The 19,803-nt window shown below is 44.3% G+C and overlaps 1 protein-coding gene across 3 annotated transcripts in view; it reads right to left on the bottom strand.

The window, feature by feature from the left end:
- ACAD10 (acyl-CoA dehydrogenase family member 10) overlaps positions 1–19,797 on the bottom strand; it is a 39,702-nt gene extending 19,905 nt beyond the window's left edge. Inside the window, exons 1-9 of one of the 3 annotated variants that reach the window (XM_054594145.1) lie at positions 19,694–19,797; positions 15,755–15,954; positions 12,648–12,796; positions 11,085–11,279; positions 7,462–7,620; positions 6,592–6,751; positions 5,156–5,297; positions 1,739–1,807; positions 143–324 (exon numbers count right to left, since the gene is read on the bottom strand). In XM_054594145.1, the coding sequence (XP_054450120.1) occupies positions 143–324; positions 1,739–1,807; positions 5,156–5,297; positions 6,592–6,751; positions 7,462–7,620; positions 11,085–11,279; positions 12,648–12,796; positions 15,755–15,941 (1,243 nt within the window). In that variant the 5' untranslated portion in view covers positions 15,942–15,954; positions 19,694–19,797. Of the gene's footprint in view, positions 1–142; positions 325–1,738; positions 1,808–5,155; positions 5,298–6,591; positions 6,752–7,461; positions 7,621–11,084; positions 11,280–12,647; positions 12,797–15,754; positions 15,955–19,480; positions 19,596–19,693 lie in introns of those variants that run through there. The other 2 variants (XM_054594146.1, XM_054594147.1) reach the window with 2 other exon arrangements.
- Positions 19,798–19,803: the final 6 nt, after the last annotated feature.

Genomic DNA, 19,803 nt, shown 5'->3' with positions numbered 1-19,803 from the left:
CATTTCCAAGGAGAAAGTTAATAAGCCCCCCTCACAAGTAGCAACTGCTTGGTGCATTAAAACCCTGACGCACACAAGTCCTGACAGCAGAGGGAACGGCGAGGAAATGTTCAGTGCAGAAAACAAGCGGCCTTGTGCTCACCATGCTTCCCGTAGTCTTCTAGGCCTGCAGCCTTGAAGTCCACACTGTGGATTTTGCACAGGACTCTGTTCATGGCAGTGTATATGGCCTGCCTCTGGCTAGGCTGCAAGCCCGGCAGAGTGGAGTTCTTGTAGACGAGGCCTGGGCAGTACTCCATCAGGTAGAAGGGTGTGCCAATGATCCTGGGAGGGATACAGACGGGGTGTTTCTGTGGCCCGGGCTCCGCCCTTTCCATCCTGGGTGAACACTGTGAGTGCTGGGGGCAGGGGATTCGGACCCAGAGTGTTGGACATTTCCCTTTTCCTTTGCGCTTGAGCACGGGGGTTACCAGGACTCCCTCCCCAGCCAGTCCGCATGAACACAGCCCTGCGCCTGCTTCTCAGCCACCCGCCCCCACTTCTCTCTCCCTTGGTCCAGGTGTAGAAGCCACTGGGGGGGTTTAAGGTCGATAAGGCGGGGAGGCGGCTCGCTGAGAGAGGAGGCTTCAGAGTCATACAGGACTCCTGCCCCTTCCTAGCGGTGTGATCATGAGAGATTTACTGAGCCTGTCTGCGCTGTGTTTTTGTTTTTAATCTGTAAAACGTCAAAGGGTAGTTTTAAGAATTAAGAGAGCAAATATAAATGAAGTGCTTGGCACAGGTGTTTGGTTCCAATGAGGGTTCAATAAATATCTCTTCTCATTATTAATGGTATTTTTATCATTATCCAGTGGCATAAACGGTGCATAAAACCACCCTATAGAATTAAGGTGAACCACTGAAATGTCATCTTTTGGTCATTATTAGAAATCAGTTTAAACAACTGATTGTGTTCAAAACAAGTTGTTTTGACACATTTACCATTGTTATAACTTAGCCTGAGCTGAACATGAGCTAGGTGTTTATGCTATTGAATTACAGTAATTATCTCAAGTGTAATGATGCTGCTGTGGTTATGGAAGAAATGCCTTTACTTCAGGAGACGTGTGCTGCCTGCAACTCACTTCAAAAGGTTCAGCTAAAAATAACTTATACATATATACACATAAAATATACTTATTTACAAAATAATTATGTATTACTGTTTATATACAATTATTTTATATATGTACTCCACATACATATCCATATATACATATATACACACACAGAGAAAGGAAATGTGGCAAAGTGTTAACAATGTTTTAATCTAGATAAAGTGTAAATGGTGCTCGTTATACTATTATTTCTTCTTTCAACTCTTATGTATGTTTCATAGTTTTCATAATTAAAAAGTTAGGAAGAAGGGACAGACTCAAAAAGCATACTACAAAGCAGTTTAAAAGTTCAGAAAGCCTGCGATAAAATGATTAAACAAAAACAAGCAACATAAACTAGATGGATATATATATTTATAATGTTAAAAAAGATATTTTCCATGAATTCTCACAAAAACAGGCATTTCTTTATCTTTCTGGAAAACTTAAAGACCTGTGAGCTTCTAGGGGAGTCGCTATAAAGTCTCTCTTCTCTCCTACCCAAATTTGTCTTTGCTGTAACAGACTGGAATTTGAATTAGTATTTTATTGGCTTTTTTGTAGCTTGAATATTCAAGGGAAAAAACAAACCTGAACATTACCTTGAATCTTCACAGAGGTCAAGAACTTTGGGGACAGGCACTCCAGTGTTTGCCAGGGCTTTCATTATCCTGCCGGGACAAAGGGGGATGAGCACCACTGATGGCTGAGCTGGTGAGACTTTCCTTCTTCTTCCTTTTTTTTTTTTAATTAAAAAAATTTTTGTAATTGATGTCTAGAGACAGAGAGAAAGACATGGACTTGCTGCTCCATTTACCTATGCAGTCATTGGTTGCTTCTTGTATGTGCCTTGACCAGGGATCGAACCCACAACCTTGGTGTCTCGGGATGACTCTCTAACCCACTGAGCTACCTGGCCAGGGCTGATGAGACTTTCTTGCAATTATTTTTCTGATTTAAAAATTACTATGTGCAGAAGTTAAAATGTCATTCTAAAAAATATTCAGTTGACCCAAGAGTAGACAATAACAAAAAACAGATGAAACAAACAAAAAAGAAATGGTGAAATTATAGACCACCATCAAACTTGTCAATAATTACATTAAGTTGAATTGACTAAACATTCCAATTAGAAGACAGAAATTGTCACGCTGGATAGCAAAGCAAGCTCTAACTATATACTGAATACAAGAGACATACTTTTAATATAAAAACGTAGATAGAAAAAAGATAAGTAGGAAAAAATAAATGGATGGAAAGGGAAGTACCATGCAATTGGTAAGCATAAGAAAGCTGGTGTAACTACATTAATAATCAGGAAGAAAGCTCAAGTATTTGGAAATCAAATAAAACACTTCCATATTAGCCATGAGTCAAAGAAGGACTCAGAAGAGAAACTAATATTTAAAAAGTCTAATATCTATTAAATTAAGTTCATAGTCAAAAACCTTTTCTTAAAGAAAACTCCAGGCCCCAATGGCTTTACTGGTAAATTCTCTGAAACATGTGAAGGAGGAACTTTTAAAATTTTCAAACAGGAAAACAGTCTCATCACCAGTAATTGGCTCTTTCCTTTGACTGCCTGGGTCCCTTTCACCGCTTCATCGTTCTGATCATAGGACCTAGACTGTCAGCTGGGGGACAGGTCTCCCCCACCGTCGTCCACATGGTTTGGACGGAACGGACCCAACTCCTGGTTCCAGGAATGGGCATAAAACTCTGAGACGGCCAATCTGAACGATGCATCCTCCTGACCGCAGAGATTGGTTCAGGGACAAACCAGTGACCACACCGGGCAAATGAGTCAGTCTCAGGAGGTATGCTGGAAAGATCCTGGGGTCATCTAGGAAAGAAAGTTAAAAGATGAAGAGGGAGAATGAGCGGGTCCTGGTGACATTATGTGAGCCCCCGGATCCAGCCATGCATGCAAGATTTAAATTATAAAGCCAATACATTTTACCACCTCCCCCTTTTTTTTTTAATGCTTAAGTCAGTTGGTGGGTTTCTGTCACTTGCAACTGAAGAATACCACTAACATGCTACCCAAACATGGCTTGGGTAAACATTGTGGTTTGTTCCTTTTTCCTTTAATAAAAAATAATTTTTTAAATAATTTAAATAATTTAAATTATTTTATTTTTAAATAAAATAATTTTTTATTTCCATGCATAAGTTTAAAAAAAAAACCCAGGTAAGATAATATTATATATGGTTTTTATCTGCTTTTATTACATTAAAATTTTATACATATTTTATGTTATTATAGGCATACCTTTATTGGCTGCAATAATAGTATAATATGAAGGCTGGGCTATGGAATCCCACTGCCCATGGGCGTGAAGCCAGGCTCCATCACTCACATACCTCTTTTGGCCTCACTTTCCACATCTGTAAAATGGGGATCATTAATAGCAGCACATCATGGAGCTGTTGTTATTATGGCACCTGGCACATAGTGACACTCAGCAAATGTTAGCTATTACTACTATTGTTGTTGCCACAAGTAGATCTACCAAGGTTTACTTAATCACTTCCCAATTATTGTAACTTTAGGGTGCTTCCAATTTTTTGTTATAAACAATACTGTGGTGAGCATATTCATGCATACAGCTTTTCTCCCTGTTTAGAATTATTTTTTAAAGAGAGACCTCCTAATTGGAATTATTAAGTCTAAAAGTATGGCTGCTCTACTGTTTTCCAAAACAGTTGTTCAAATGTACATTTGGCATTTTACAAACACATACCATATTAGGTTTCATTTGCAAATGCACATTTTATTCCTTTACTAATATGGGAATTCTGTGCATCCCAGGAGTTTCAGAATGTCACTCCACACTCCAGAATTCCTCAGTGCCTCTGGGAATGATTAAGAGGGAGCTCAGAAGCCGGATGCGTAAGACAGAGCAGTGGTTTACATTTTAGAACGGTGGGTCTCTCTTCTATAAATACTCCTTCTACATGACACGTATACAGGTGCTCAGAAAAAGCTATAGGTCTTCTCTGTTGAACCCAAGGCTTCATAATCATCAGTCGACAGTCCCTGCAACACTCACACAAGTCAAATTTCAGGAACCAAAGAGTCCAGGAAAGACACAATAAACAGAAAGAACGAGAAGGGGCCAGGAGCCAAGATCGCATTGTCCTTACTACCCTCCGCAACTTCCCTTCTGCACAGCAGTGATAGCCTGGAAGGAAGAGGAGGACGAGGGAGTCTCAGGAGCGCAGGCCCCACCCTGGGGGCCATTCATTGCTTCAATACTCGTTCTACAAGAGATTTGGAGTTAGTTTTGTTTAAATCTACCATGTTTAAATTTTCCTGTTTGCAAAGCAAACTATTTTATTTGGGATGAGCTGTAACACATTTATTCTTCTAAACATTTTATTATGGAAAATTTCAAACATATATAAGTAGATCAATTGCGTCAAAAAGCCCTGTGTACTCATCACCCATTCCAATGATTATCAACTCATGGCCACACTGGTTGGGCTGTAGCCCTATTAATACACTGATTTCGCCCTGACTCACGTGGCTCGGTTGGTTGAGTGCTGTGCTGCAGAGAGAAAGATTGCAGTTGGATTCCTGGCCACAGCACAGGCCTGGGTTGTGGGTCCAATCCCCAGTTGGGGCGCATGTGAGAGGCAGCCAATCAATGTTTCTTTCCCTCTTTCTCCCTCCCTTCCCCTCTCTAAAAATAAATAAAATCTTTTAAAAATATATATTGATTTTAAGACTGAAGGTCTTAGAGTCTTTAAGACTACAGGGTAAGACTAAAGAGTATCTTAATAATGCCTTTTTTCATCCAGAAGTTCCAAAAATATCTAGTTTCCTACAGGTTTCAGTATAGAAAACAAACTTATGAATAAAATTAGGTTACACGTTCTTACTTGAAATAATTTGGGGGGGGGTCACACCTGTAGTTTTAAATGTCTCAGGGCACTCGATGGGGTGCTGCCTGGTCAGCTCAGGGGCGGAGCAGCAGAGGCCGAGCGGCAAGCCTGCCCGGGCCCTGGGGACTTACCTGAATTCCCTCTCCACTGCGTGGGCAGATGGAAGGAGTGTCCCCGGGGGTTTCTTCCTCAGAACCAGTTGATGGTCAGCCAGCCTGATGTAGTAAGTTGGATTTGACTGCCCATGATGAAACTGAAGGAGTTCCATCGGGCCTGCAAGTGGGAAAACAAAGGAAACTCAAACCCACTCTGAAGGAGAGAGCTGAAAGGAGAGTCTGTCTTTCTAATGAGCTCAGCATTTGGGACATACTGTCAGAATGGCACCATACCCACCAGCCTGCATCCGGGATCACGTGCCACTCCACTGTGGCAAGGCCACTGGATTTCCACCACAATAATACTCTCACTTTGTATGGTGTCTAGTTTTGTCCTTCTTGCCAACTTCTGCTCCGTGAAGAAAAGCTTTTTGGTTTTGTTTATCAGCCCCAAGCACAGTTACGGCAACCCATCTTGCTAATGGAATGCTTCAAGCCTGAGGATGCAAAGTTCCCTTGTGCGCCCTTCAGGCCGTTCACAGCCAAACCACACCTGGCGCTGGTGTGACAGCTGGCAGAGCTAAGCAGGGGCTTATAGCTTGAGCCAAAGCTGCTTTCATGAGATGTGATTTCCCACCCTAGTAGGCTGAGCTCTTTGTCTCCCTCGCAGAAATATCCTAGTTAGCCCTCAGCTTCATAATAAGAAGGACCTCTGGACATAGATTTATTTCACTTGATCAGAAGAGCAGGAAATGGGAGTTAGCCTGAGTTATCTGGCTTGGTCTGAAAGGGCCCCTCAGTCCACGGCCACGCCACCCTAAACATGCTGGCTCTCGGCAGCCCGGCAGGGTCGGGCCGGGCTAGCAGTTGGATGGAAGAGCCCCTCAGCCTGTAGAGGCACCGAGAACGTGCCAGTTGCTGCAACATATCATAGTGTGAAGTTCCATAGAGTCTTTTTAAGGACTAACTGGGTGAGGCAAAACTTTATCACCTGGTAGAAATGTCTTCAAAAGCTCACGAGGCACCTGTTTTTCTAAGGGTGGAATGTGAAGAAAGGTGGGAACTTTGAAGAGATGGAGACAGCTTATCACGTTTTATATTATGCAACTTTTAAGTCACCTTTACAAACAGGCTGTCAAAACAAAACAAAACAAACCCTTCCAATGCCCTGGACACATTCTATAGACCCCGGGTCCCTCCCCTCCCTGACAGCTGTTTGCGGGCGACTGCTGCCACACCACGCTCTCAGAGGAAGAGTGGGAAGCTTCTCTTTTGAGGATCCATAAAAATGGAGGTGAGTGCTTCTTCCCAAGCAAAATCGAAAGCAGCGCCCAGACTCGCTGGGCTCAGTGGCTGTTTTCCTCACCACGTTGCCGCTTTGTCTCTGGCACATTCCACCAGGGTTTGAAAGTAAGAACCAGACTGAAAGCCTGACCTCGGAAGGCATTACCAAAATATAAAAACTCAAATACCTGTGGTTTGGGTCCCCAGCAAGTCTCTGAGGTACTTCTCCAAGGGATCTCTGGAAATTTTCATTGTGTCTCTCACGGGGCAAGTGTTTGGAACAACCGTTCTCAAGGTAAAACCCAAAAGAGTTTCTAATTCCTTTACTGCAGCCTCTGGGTCATTGACCTGGTTTCAAAGAAAATATTGAAAATGCCACCAGTCGACCTTGACCTCTCTTCCTGTCTGTTCTCTAAGATGGTAGCTTTTAGAAGGAAATATCCAAGAACTCAGTTCTCTGGGCAAGGACTTTGAAGTCAGGATATTCAGGTAATGAGGAAGCCATAAAATGAGTTTCCTCTTCCCATTTAATTCCTAAGCACATTCAGCTTCCTATCTGCAGGGAAGAGGTCTGGTTAAGAGTCCACGGCACTGCCTCGTGCCAGGAGGGGAGGATGCTGTGCTGCAGCGTCCACTCTGTCCCTGCGAGCCCGTCAGCCTCAGAAGGAAAACTCGACGTGGACAGCTGGACCCGGGGCCCTCTCCTGTGGCCTCTCGGCCACGACGTGGGCTGAACTGCGGGGCTGGTGGCTGCTGGCGCCCCTCCCAGAAGAGCATCTCAAGGACAGCCTGTGGCTGCCATCCCAAATTGTGCACCCTGCCACTCACCTCCTGTGTACCTCTTCTCAAACTGCCTTCTTAGTACATGTTTGTCCTACTTGCCATTAAAAATCCCAGCAGCCAGTCACACAGATTTCAGAATTAAAAAACAAACAGGCCACAGCAACCTGGGGAACAGCACTGCGGGCAGCTACCAATACGAATGTAAACGGACTGTGCCAAGACACTCACACTAGTGCCTGGCGCACAGTAGGGCTTCAAGGAACCGTGATCATTACCTTGATGGTGTGCATACCCAGGCTGGCAGCTGCTTTGAGATTCTGCCCAAGGTCATCGAGAAAGATGGACTCAGAAGGCTGCCGGCCGAGCCGCTCCAAGCACAGCTTATATATCCTGGGGTCTGGCTTACAGATGCCTTCCAGACAGGACTCCACGACCTGGGGGGATGGGAATGAGCGGTGAACGGCCCTGAAAGTGGAGCTCCCACATGTACGCTGCTGAATTTTTTTTATGGAGCAGAAGGAAGACAGTTGAGGTTGGTTATAACAAGTCACCTGAGAGTATTTTGAGAAAACGCTGTTGCTCTTTTAAATTGAGAGATTTGAACATCCTGGATTAAAACCTGAGGGAAAACTCAGAAAACCGAAGTCCTTGTACAGACGGCGAAGCTGCGGTGGGCCCCAGTCTCATCATCAGGACAGCGGGGACACCAGTAGCAATCTTACCTGTCCTAGTGGTTGTTGTGACACTTAAGGGAACATCAATGAGTTCCAGGATGACAAAGCATTTTGCTAATGTTAGATACTGTGCCTACGCTGAGCAGAAGGAAAGCTGTACATTTCGGTTTTAGGGAAAGTATTTCATCATTTTTCCAGGAATAAGGCATTGTTTACTGTTACAAAAGGCATAGGACTCTAATATCTATATTTCAAAAGTTAAAAAATAGCCATACCCAATTTGCACGAATAAATCCCACAGGAAGGCTGACACCAAACAGACTGTTGGGAGCAAAGACACTTCCTTTCTTATAAAGAGCCTCCTGCACCCTGACAGCCTCGCTTCAGCTGTGTATCTGCCTTGGGGCGGGCAGGGGTGGGAGCTGCTGAGGGTTCAGGAGAGCCCAGGAAACGCCGTCTCAGTCTCCGTATCAGGCTACCCCTCACCCAGCTGGGAGTCCCCTCTTATACTGTCCCCAGGGCTGAGTCTCCTCTAAAGTGGGCCTCAGATGGCCACAGACGCCTACCACCAATAGCCTCTGGGTTGCCCTAAGAATAGAAATAAGTCCCTGACTCACTCCTGTAATGACCCATTTCTCCAAGTCCAAGGACAAACCTGAGGGCCCTTCCCTCTACCTCACATTGGCATTATTTGAGGGTTGGCCAGAACTGCCCTTTTTGGTAGGTAAATGTCCTGAGTAAACGGGACCTCTCTTCCTGGTCGCCTAAGGACCTGAATGAGCTAAAAAGACAAAGGAGCGCTTTTTAAAGAAAATGTCAATAGTGGGTAGCAGAGAAGCTGGGTGTTTCAGACACCAATCAATGTATTGCGCTGCAGGGAAGCCACACAGCAGTACTGGCTGAGGCAGGAGAAAAGAGAGGACACAGAGCCCGGGGGCTGGAGCCGAGTCCTGACAAGCAGACATCTCTCCTCGTGGGTGGTTACGTTTGGGGCAAAGTAAAAAATTCTTAAGACTTAAGTTTGATGAAATCCCTGCCCTTCTTTCTATTCTACCTTACAAGATAAAAAAGTTCTGGAGATTTGTTTTACAATAATGTGAATACAGTTAACACTACTGAACTATACACTTAAAAAATAGTTAAGATGGTCAATTTTATATAATGTGTTATTTTACAGTAATAATGTAAAATAATTTTTTTAATTAGATGAAATTTAAAAAAACATTTTTATTGACATTTTTCTTTTTAGAGAAAGGAAGAAGGGAGAGAAGGAAAAGCATAGATGTGAGAGAAACCTTGAACAGCTGCCTCCTGTATGCTCCCCAACCGCGGACCAAACCTTCAACCTAGGCAAGCCCACAACCAAGTTGTGTGCCCTGAACAGGAATCAAATCCACAGCCTTTTGGATGACACTCCAACCAACTGAGCCACATCAGCCAGGGCTAGAGGAAATTTTTTTCCAAAGCCACATGCACCTCAACAGAGAGAGATCCCAGTAACATTGGTTGAGGAGTTCAGGAATAGCCTCCAGTGTCAACAGTGATCATAGAAGTGGTTACACTATCTTTATCTCTACCAAAAAAATTTTCTTCCTGCCTTATAGCTTTAGAGAACAAACATCTAAACACTTGTTCTTGAGGAAATGGATTTTCAAAACTCCAGGCCTCCTACCGAGCTGAAATATGAAAACTGGTCCAAAAAGCAGCTGGGAAGCATAAGCCAGAGGGCTGTGGGGTCTGAGTGGACAAGTCCATTGTTTTAAGCTAGTTCACAGACCTTTTAAATTGTAGCTTCTTGTGGAAGAGCCTAATGCGAGCCTGGCCAACTTCAGTTGCCCAGATGAAGGTATCACCCCTGCAGCCACACTTGGTGGAAGGAATCTCTGTACTGAAGATTTGCGTATGTGCCAGGCACTGCGCAGACTGCTTTGCATGCAGTATCTTCTGGGGCCTGCACAGCTACCCTACAATAAAGAAATTGCTATTCCCATATTACAGGTGAGAAGACTGAGGTTGAGGAAAGCAAGGCTATGGGCCGTGGTCACCAGCCTGGCCAGTGGCAGAGGCAGGACTGGATTCTGGATGAGGTCCCTGAGCATTCAGAGGGGAGGGAACTTGGAGGTGCGCCGCACTGTGGACAAGGGGGGAAAACAACGATCTAAGCAGGTGAGGAGCCAGACAGCGTGTCCAGAGGGGAGAGAACTCTCTCTGCCAGGCTCTTACAAGGAGAGAGAGGAGGTAGGAGGGGGAAGCATCATTAGGTGAGGAGGCTAATTTCCAACACTTGTGCTCTGAATTTCTGCCTGTCAATTCGACTGGATTTTATGTTCTAAAATGGCACGATCCAGTGGAACTCTGCACAGGGATAGAAATGCTGTCTCTCCATCCCAGTAACCACCACCAGACTCAGGTGGTGAGTGAGAGCATGCAACGTGGTAAGTGCGCATTCCAGCGGGCGGGGACTGTGGCTGCCCCAGTGAACACAGCACCCCCTCACGCACAGCCAGGGCCCGGCACGCAGTAGTTGCTCAGTAAGAATCGGTTTGTAGTTTAAGCAAATCATCTGCCAATAATTTATAACTATCCCAGGATAATGACCTATCTCCTCTTAGGGAAATGGGGAACCCTCCTATGTGTGACTTCCTGGCACTGCGATAGCCTGGCACTGCATGCGCTGTCTATTACAACAGCTACTAGGCCGTATGGGGTTATTTACATTTAAATTAATTAAAAGGAAATAGAATTCAGTTCCTTGGTCACATCAGCCACATTTCAAGTGCCTAATAGCCACATGTGACTAGTAGCGACCATACTGGACATATCCATGACTGCAGGGGTCTCACTGGATAGTGCTGGTCTGAGGATTGATGCCCCAGAAATAGAGGGCAGTGTGGCTGGCCTTTGAAGAGAAAGGCTCAAGGGCCTAGTCAGAGGGCTGACGGAAGTGGGTGTGTTACGTGGTGACTAAGATTCATACCCAGAATGTAAGTCTTCAAGCTGAGGTTTCAACCACTTATCAAATCCCACAAATGTGTGACTTTGCTAAGAGCTCAGTGATATTTTAAAAGTCCTCTTTTCAACCTGTTACGTCTAAACCTAACTTAGTCAAGGATCTGAATAAAAGTACCCACCACTCAGGGCCTGCCAAAAGGCAGCATTCAATGTTGCATCCTACAGCAAGAGCAGACTGTTTTGATTATTGTTTGGGATCACTTCAAACTTACCACATCAAACTGCTTCCGGTCCAGGGGCAAAAAGCTTTTGCCATTGGAAAGATAAAAATTATTGCTCAAGACTGCAGTCTGAAGTCCTTTGGCCCGAATTCGAGCTATGGCCTCAGTCATCACTGGGAACTGCGTCGCCACCTGCTCACCGGTCAGCAGAGAGAAGAAGGAGCCCACGGGCACACAGGTCTCTGACTAAAAGTGGGGCGTGGGGGGGCAAGCAGTCATTAAGAGTAAAACCAGCTTATCACCAACAGAGAAAAAGACATACTCCCAGCTTCCTGCTGCTACGTGGCTGTAAAAGCCGGGGCCTTTGGCTTGCTGCCTAAAGGAATCCTCTCCCTCAGCCATCTGCAGAACTTTGCATATAAGATGATGAAAAATGACTTTGAATTAGAGTTACAATGGTTAGGGAATGGAGTTATTTCTATCAGTATTCCACTCATCTCACTCATGGGATGTCAATTTTAAAAAGTAGCAGGACACCAAAAGAGGATACATTTAAACTCTGAAAGTGTATTAAGTAGATGTAATTTAATTTTCAGTGACCCAGAAGACATTTAGTGATTTGGTATTGCCTCAGCATCACCGTTATGAACCTCAGTTTATGATCGATTTTTAAAAATTCAATCTGTGTGAGTTTTGAAAACTCTTATTTTATCATATTTTAAAATCTGCAAAGGCAAGTCTGCTATTGTATGCACATACACATTTTACAATAGCTTCAATGAAGTACAATTCACATACCATGCAACTCAGCCATTGAAACAATACAATTCAATGGTTTTTAATATATTCACAAAGTTGTGCAACCATCACCCCAACCATACTTGGAACATTTTCACCACCCTGAAAAGAAACCCCTTACCCATGAGCAGTCGCTCCCCATTCTCTCCCCCACACCCCGATACTCCCAGTCCAGCAAATCACTCATCTGCTTTCTGTGTCTTAGAGACATAACCTCTTCTAGACAGTTCACAGAAATGGAATCACAGAATCTGTGGTCTTTTTTGATTGTTTTTTTTTCACTCAACATGTTTTCAAGATATATATTTATATATTTAAAATTGTGGTAAAAATGTATATACCATAAAATTTACCGTTTTAACCGCTTTAAGCATACAGTTGAACGTCTGTAAGTACATTGATTGTTGTGCGACCATCTCTACCATCCACCCACAGAACTTTATTTACTATATTTTAAATTAAATTTTAGCAAGGTTATTGTGAAGGTTACATGAGTTAATATAGAGACCTTAGAAAAATACACAGTACAGAGAAAAGGCTCAATATTATTATTCCTTAAATAAGCTTTCTGATCAAAGCCATTTGCAGACAGCTCCTGTTTCAGATAAACAGTAGCTGATGGAGAGGCTTAGTAACGGACTGTTTTTACTTATTCATATATGCGGTTAAAGTTGGGTACGAGGGGATGGAAGAAACAGCTTGAAGTGTATAATGAGTTATTAGATTTTCACTTCTTTATTTGCAGTTTAATAAATACGGATGAGTATTAGGCAAAAAAAAAAAAAATACGGAAATTCAAATATATTTATCACTCACAATTTCAGAACAGTGTCTCCCAAATTCTTGTAAGAAAGCCTCGGTTGTTATCTCTCCTCTCATAAATGCCATCCATGGCCCACCTTCGCCACCTGAGAGCATGGCCTTCAATATGGTTCCGGAAGGGATGTGATTCTCTACCTCCCATGCTATAGGAAGGAAGATATGCAAAAAGTGAAATCCGTTAACAAATGGCTGCAGTTTTGGGAGCTCAGGGAATCACACCAGTGCCAGGGGCATCACTGTGGTGCCAGGTGGGCTCTACTGGGAATTTGGAGAAATTCAGGAAGTGCAGATCTCAGCCTTCGGTCGGCAAGGGAACAGCAGTACCGATCTGCGTGCCTGAGCGGACCCCGCTGCTACGCCTCACGTCCTTACTACCTGCTTGAGATGACACTGGACGCCGCAGTATAAATGTTCTCGGGTTTCCCATGAGCTCGCGCATACTCACGAGGTCCCTCACACAATCCTGGCCACGTAGTAAGGAGGTACATGTGGTAATGAGCCAGGTTCTGACAGCGCTACAGAAGAAGCCCTTCATTTGGTGAACTGTAGTGACCCTTGACGGCTGTGCAGTGGGTGCTCTGAAACCTTCCCTTGAGGGATGCTGTCTTTGAAGAATAAAGAAGAAGATGTCTCTCTACAGAGGATGGATTGCATTTGTATATACTGGAAACATCTGGTCAAGGCCTGCCTTTTCTTATACAAAGTTGTTTTTTTCCTATATGCTGCTGCTATGGGGCAAGGACAGGTAGACAGATATCATTCATAATTATATCTAAGACATAATATAACTTACATATATCTTCTGTTTTGATTTCAGACAAGATAGAAAGGCATAAAAAGAAACTAAATGACAAACAATCTCATTCTTAGAAATAACCGTTACCAATTTGGAGCACGTATTTTGAGGACAGCAAGACTTTTAAAACTCATTCCGAACAGTAATACTTCTTTAATTTTAGAACCAAAGGGTACAGCATCTTTCAAGGTCTCAGAGCTGGCAAACGCCTAAGGAAACTGGCACGCACCCATGCTGCTGGCGGGAGTGGGAACAAGCGCAGCCTCACTGGACAGCACAACTTTAAACACACGTGCGTTTGGTACAGTGATTCCGCTTCTAGGGATTTCTCCCACACATGTGTTTGTAAAAGTAAGCAAAGATTATATACAGGCTGTTTGTGCAGAATTGCTTGTAATAAAAAAAAAAAACTAGAGCCCTGACGAGTATGGCTCTTGATTGGGCATCGTCCCACAAAGCGGAAGGCCCCTCGTTCGCTGGGGTGAGTCCAAGAAGCAACCCATTAGTTTCTCACCCTCTCTTCCTGTCTCCCTTCCCCTCTCTCTAAAACTAAATAAATAAAATATTAAAAAAGGAACTAGAAACGTAACTGTATTAATAAAGAGCTTGTTAAATCACTACCTCACAGATGCTAAAGTATATAAACTAGACTACAGGAAGCAAAATGCAGTGTAGGGGCCAAATCTGTTTTCCATCTGTTTTTGAAGAAAAAGTTTTATTGGAACAGAGCCATGCCTATTCCTTCACTGTTGTCTATCTCTGCTTTCTCCCTACAGCAGAAGTGAAGAGTTGTGACAGAGACACAAGGCTTGCAAAGCCTATCTGTTCCTTTATTTGAAAAGTTTGCTAGCTCCTGAACTATACCTATGCCTAGTGATGTGAAAAGGTGCCAAGATAATCTACTGAGTCAAAAAAAGGAAGAGTTTGTAGAGTATGATCCCATTTGTGTATTTGTGTATGCACATCTTACACACACGCATACATAGACACACTCTCATATGTATGCACATACACACACACAAGTAATTTTCTGAAGGATACACAAGAAGCTTTTCACAATGACAACCAATGAAGGCTGGCGCCAGCAGGGAGGGGTGGAGGGCAGCAGGCAATCTACCTCAGCAGGTCGCACACTTTGAGTGCTGCCGAGAAGACAGGGCTATAAATGGGTTAAGGCAGCGGGGGTGGAGAGAGGCAAATGGTTCTCAAAATGTTCTAGAAAAAGTCAAGAAGATGCCTGCCCAGCAATCGTTACGCTCTGTCACCAAGTAAGAAGGTTTGGGTGGGGCAGCATGACGCGTTGTGGGGCGGGTAGCAACAGCCCTGCGGTAAAAGCGAGAGGGATGTGAGTGCAGGAAGGTAGGAGCTGGGGGCCCAGCTACTCCTGGAACGACAACAACAAAACAGCTCACTTAGCCAGTTTGCACAGCTGGGTAATTTTTTACCCAGGAGCACAGAGAACGTGTACTTGAGTTACTTTAGCATGGAGAATTGCCCAACCAGCCGCCACAGCAGGTCAAAAGGACAGGGACAGCTGTTTAGCCCTTCTCCCTTCCTGCTGGCTGGAATGAGGATGTGATGGCAGGAAGCAAAACAACCAAGACAGACCCCACTGCAGGGCAGTGCAAAAGAAAGAGCCCGAGTCCCTGATCATGCAGAGCTGCGCGCTAGCTCCAGCCGCGTACCTGGGCTTTCATGTGCGCAAGAAATACACCTCTATCTGGTTTCAGTCACTGTTTTGTTAGGTTTTCTAACACCTAGAGGCAAAATTAGTCAAACTTAAGCTAGTTAAACTAAGCAGGAAAAAAAAAAAAGGTAAAACCAAGAGTGTCTGATAAAGAGTCAGAGACTAGCGGTTTGCTCCTGGAGAGTCAGGGAGGTTGGTGGCAGAGGGAAGGCTGTGATCAAAGGTGGGGGTTTCAGCGTTCACGACCTGAGAAGCAGCACAGGTCTCAGGGAAAGGTAGTTAAATCCCACCCATAACAGTGGCACCTGTGGCACCTTGTAACGTGCTGGGAATTTTAGGTGAGCTGAAGGCTGTGGACCATCTCTTTTCCCTCTCCGCAAACCCCAAAGAGGTAGGTACCATTATTAGCCCTGATTTAATGATGAAACTAAGGCTCAGAGATGAATAATTTGCCCGACATCATCAGCCATTAAGTGGTGCCTGGAATTGGATTCAAGAGCCAGAATATTACCCACTGGGACACACTGGTGCCCAAATGTCCCTCTCCACCCCCCCTTACTGCCCTCCATTTCCCTACTCTCGCCCGTCTCTGAAAGTGAAACAGAATGGAAAGCTCACCTGCAGCCACTCTCCCTGGAGAAGGAATGAGAACTCCACCCACGTCAAAAATGACCGCTCTGTAGGGTCCGCCTTCAGAATGCATCCCTCGCCAGGCTCCCCGGTGCGCACACGGGTGGGGCTTCAGGAAGGCTGCCCTCCAGGCCCACTGGAGACGGGAAGGCCGGAAAAGCTGTCCTGTGCGCATGCTGAGGCCAGAGCTGCGTAAGGAGGCACAGGGCGCAGTTTGTCTTGACTGCCTCCAATCCATACCTCCACCCTGGAGCTCGGGAGTGTCAACTGGATGTCTCCCCTGATCTCCAACAATTACTTTAAACCACAACAACAACTGGGCTCTGTCTCCGCCCTCCCTGACTACTCCTTTTTTCCAGGGTCCTCAGCTCGGTAAAGGGCTCTGCCAGTCACCGTGCTGCGCATGCTGGGACCCTGGCGTTGGCCCCTGGCTTCCCTTGGTCCTCCACCCAGCGACTCCAGTTGTTCTGGGCTGTCAGTTCCTCCCGAAATCTCCACGACCTCCCTCCACTCTCACGGCCAGCATCTCACCCACAGATCATGGCAACAGCTCCCCGAAATGGTCCCCTTGCCTCTTCTCAAACCTCCTTCCCATTCTTTCTTCACTCTTCAGCCAGAGTAATCTTTCAAAAATGTAAATTCGATCACATCCTAACCCCATTTAAAAACTTCAATGGCTCCCCATTGCCCTCAAGAAAAACTTTCTTAACCTGACTTACAAGGCCCTTTAAGATCTGCCTCCCCAAATTTTTACGTGTTAGCCTGGATGAGCTAGACACACAAATTTACATGCAGCTTCCTCAAGCAATGTTCTCCTGCTACTAGGCCTTTCATATGCTATTTCCTTGGCCTGGGATGCTCCCTTCCACCAGCTACCTGGCTAATTCCAAATTGTCCTTTAGGTCATACTTTACCTGTCACTTCCTTCCTCTTCTGGCTACTAGAAAAGATCGATGAGGAGTCTCTCCTATATATTCCTAAGGTGCCTGTACTTACTTCCTCCTAGCACTTCTGAAGCCACCATCATGCCATCATCCCTCCTTCAGGTGACTGCAATGGTTCCCTAACTGTTCTCCATCATGCCTCTTGCCCAAACTTAGTTTCAAAAGGTTCAGAAAAAAACAAGAATGTACACAGAACACACACACATACATATATAGGTATATACCTATGGATGCATATAGAGAGACAAATCAAATATGGCAAAATGTTAATAGTCATTTAAGTGAAAGTTATACGATGTAGGGTATTGAGAGATCTTATACTATTCTTTAAAGTTTTCTATAGGTCTGAGCTTCAAAACTCGTCGGGGGGACAACAAAATAATTAATGCAAATTCTATTTACAGTCAGTTCCTCAAGAAAATCTTTAAGTTTTTTTTACATGATTTCTGTAGTAGAAAAGCTTACCAAAAACCAGGTTAGAGCAAAACAGGTTGGTAAGAGAGCCTACAAGTTTATGAGCATCATGTCAGTGCTACCCTAAGGATTCAGTAAACTAAGGGTCTACAGAAAAGATTCTTGAGCAGTAAATCTTGAAGATGTTACACTGTGTTTCTCATGTAATTGGGAATTTGCTGAATTGAGGAATGAATTTTGAAATGAAAAATTTAGAGGTTGATTTGCGTTTTCAGTTTTACTTATGTTCCAATGCCAAGGCCAAAGTTTATAATGGAAGGAGAAATTTATTTATAGGCTCCGAAAAGCACCAACACATTTTGTGTGAGGGCTTAACAGAGACGAAAGGTGTCTCTGGGGCCTGAAGGACTGATCTTTGTCCTCACTGACAACACAGTCCTGCTCCACGTACTCCCTCTAATGGATGAGTGGGCAACGCTCCCGTGACTAGCTTGCTTATTCTTATTCATCCATTTGGAGATGACGGTTCTGTTCTAGCTGCTTCCCAAAACTTTCTTCAGAGAAGGAAAATGGTGTGATTTCTCATATCTCCAGGCCGTGATACCTGCAAAGTCCACTGATCGAACTGCCTTTATCGGCCTGTGAAGTCCCTTCACTTTTACATGACAGCCTCAGCTTCCCCCTCCAGAGAGGCTTTTCTTTCCTTTTCCAGGCAGACTTTGTTACTTTTTTCCCCCACTCCTATTGCTTTTCTTCATACCTTCACTAGAAGTTATTCCATTACGAAGAACTGTTTTCATGTCTATCTGCTCCTATAATAGTAAACTCATTAAGGCAAGATTATCTTATCTTTGTATAGCTCTATCCCCTGGGGCTTAGCACAGTATCTAGACACACAGAACAAGCTCAGAATAAATGAGTTGGAAGGATGAATTGCTGGGTGAATCAGAAAACAGAGGAAAATTATGAGACAGATTTAGTTGTAGCGAGCCCCAAAGAACTGTGACAAGACCAACCTGTCCATCTCTAGCTAACAATTCTAGTTTGCGGAAACCTGCACCTTTCCTCTGTGTGGTAAAGAACGTGTATCTTCTCTCTGTCTCTCAGGAAAAAAGAAATTAGTAAAATATAGATTTGCCACTTAAACTATGCCATCATAAGTAAGCACACGCACTGTGTTATACATTAAGAAGATTTAGTAAAGAGATTGAGTGTTGGCTCTGGAATCAGATAGTTTGGGTTCAGATTCTAGCTCTGCCATTGACTAAGTGTGAGATCCTAAGCAAGTTACTCTCTCTCTCTCTCTGAGCCTCAGGTTCTTCCTCTGTAAAATGGGAATAATTACAGTACCTATCTCATAATGTCATTGTTACTATTACATGAGATAAAGTATGTAGAGTACTTTAGTATCTGGCACACTATTAAATGTTATCTACTACTGTAATATATTATAAAATGTTTGCACAAGGTCTCATGTTATATGCATATACTATGTGCATATGGCATATGTACTTTCACATAAACCAGTGATTATTAACAAGGGGCAAATTTTGGCCCCAAGGGGACCTTTGGCAATGCCTGAAGACATTTTGGTCATCACCACTTGGGGAGTGCCACTGGTATCTAGTGGGTGAGGCCAGGACGCTGCTAAACACTTTACAAAGCATAGGAAACATGCACCCAGAATTATCAGGACTCAAAATGTCAGCAGTGAAGAGGTTGTGAAGAAGTTGAGAAACCCTGATAGTGTACACCAAAACATATTTCATAAGGTACAGTCACATGGTATATATGCACGTATATCATGTGGTCATGCTATGTGCATATATAGTCTACATGCCTATACATGTCTAGGATGTGCTGTTACACATCTAGATATTAAAGTATACCTAGAATAGCAACTGGTCATGTATGTGCCATATGTATTGATTGTGGCTCTCAGTATCTATGAGCTAAAGGCATACTGGAAAGAATGCTGGATCTCAGAAAAACTGATGTATATGGAGTCACAGACTATATTCATTTCATCCTCACAGCTGTATGAGGATATTATTCTAATTTAATGAAAAACCTAGATCAAGGTCATACAACTGGTGCTCAAGGACAACTCCATGAGAACAGGAACTGGGTGTTTATCTTATTCACCAAGGTATCCCCACCACCTCAACAGTGCCCTACGCTCTCAGTAAACGTCTGTGAAGAGATGGGGCGGGGTAGCAGGACCCGGACCTATCTCCAGCACTTTGCTTTCAACCAGCCCACTGCCGTAGCTTAACAGAGTCAAAATCACTGCAATCGAGTCCCTACGCCTCCTACGGGCCCTCCGAGAAGTGGATTCACACGAGTCTCAACGTACCCATTTGCAAAGTGGGGCTGACACTAAGCAACCCTGCCTAGACTTAGAGCTAGCGGTCAAACCCGACCAAATGAAGCAAGAGCTCTCCGTATAATGCGGGTACTTCGGACAATTCGCACACCTCGCGGAGCTGGAGACCCCGCGCCGCCAGCTGGGGTGGGCTGGAGGCGAGGCCTGTCGGGTACGTTAACTCGGGCTTGGGCGCAAACCCACCGATCGGCCTAATGTTGGCGGAAGGTAGTGTCCGCAACGCCTGCGACGTTCCTCCTTCCCAACTTCGTCGAGATCCTGTCCAGGGAGCTCGAGCTCCACGCCTTCACGCC

This window comes from Pteronotus mesoamericanus, unplaced genomic scaffold (assembly GCF_021234165.1).
Source record: "Pteronotus mesoamericanus isolate MK-2021 breed Mesoamerican mustached bat unplaced genomic scaffold, CSHL_Meso_final scaffold_507, whole genome shotgun sequence".
Classification (NCBI taxonomy): Eukaryota; Metazoa; Chordata; class Mammalia; order Chiroptera; family Mormoopidae; genus Pteronotus; species Pteronotus mesoamericanus.
This window is presented reverse-complemented; position numbering and strand designations above follow the sequence as displayed.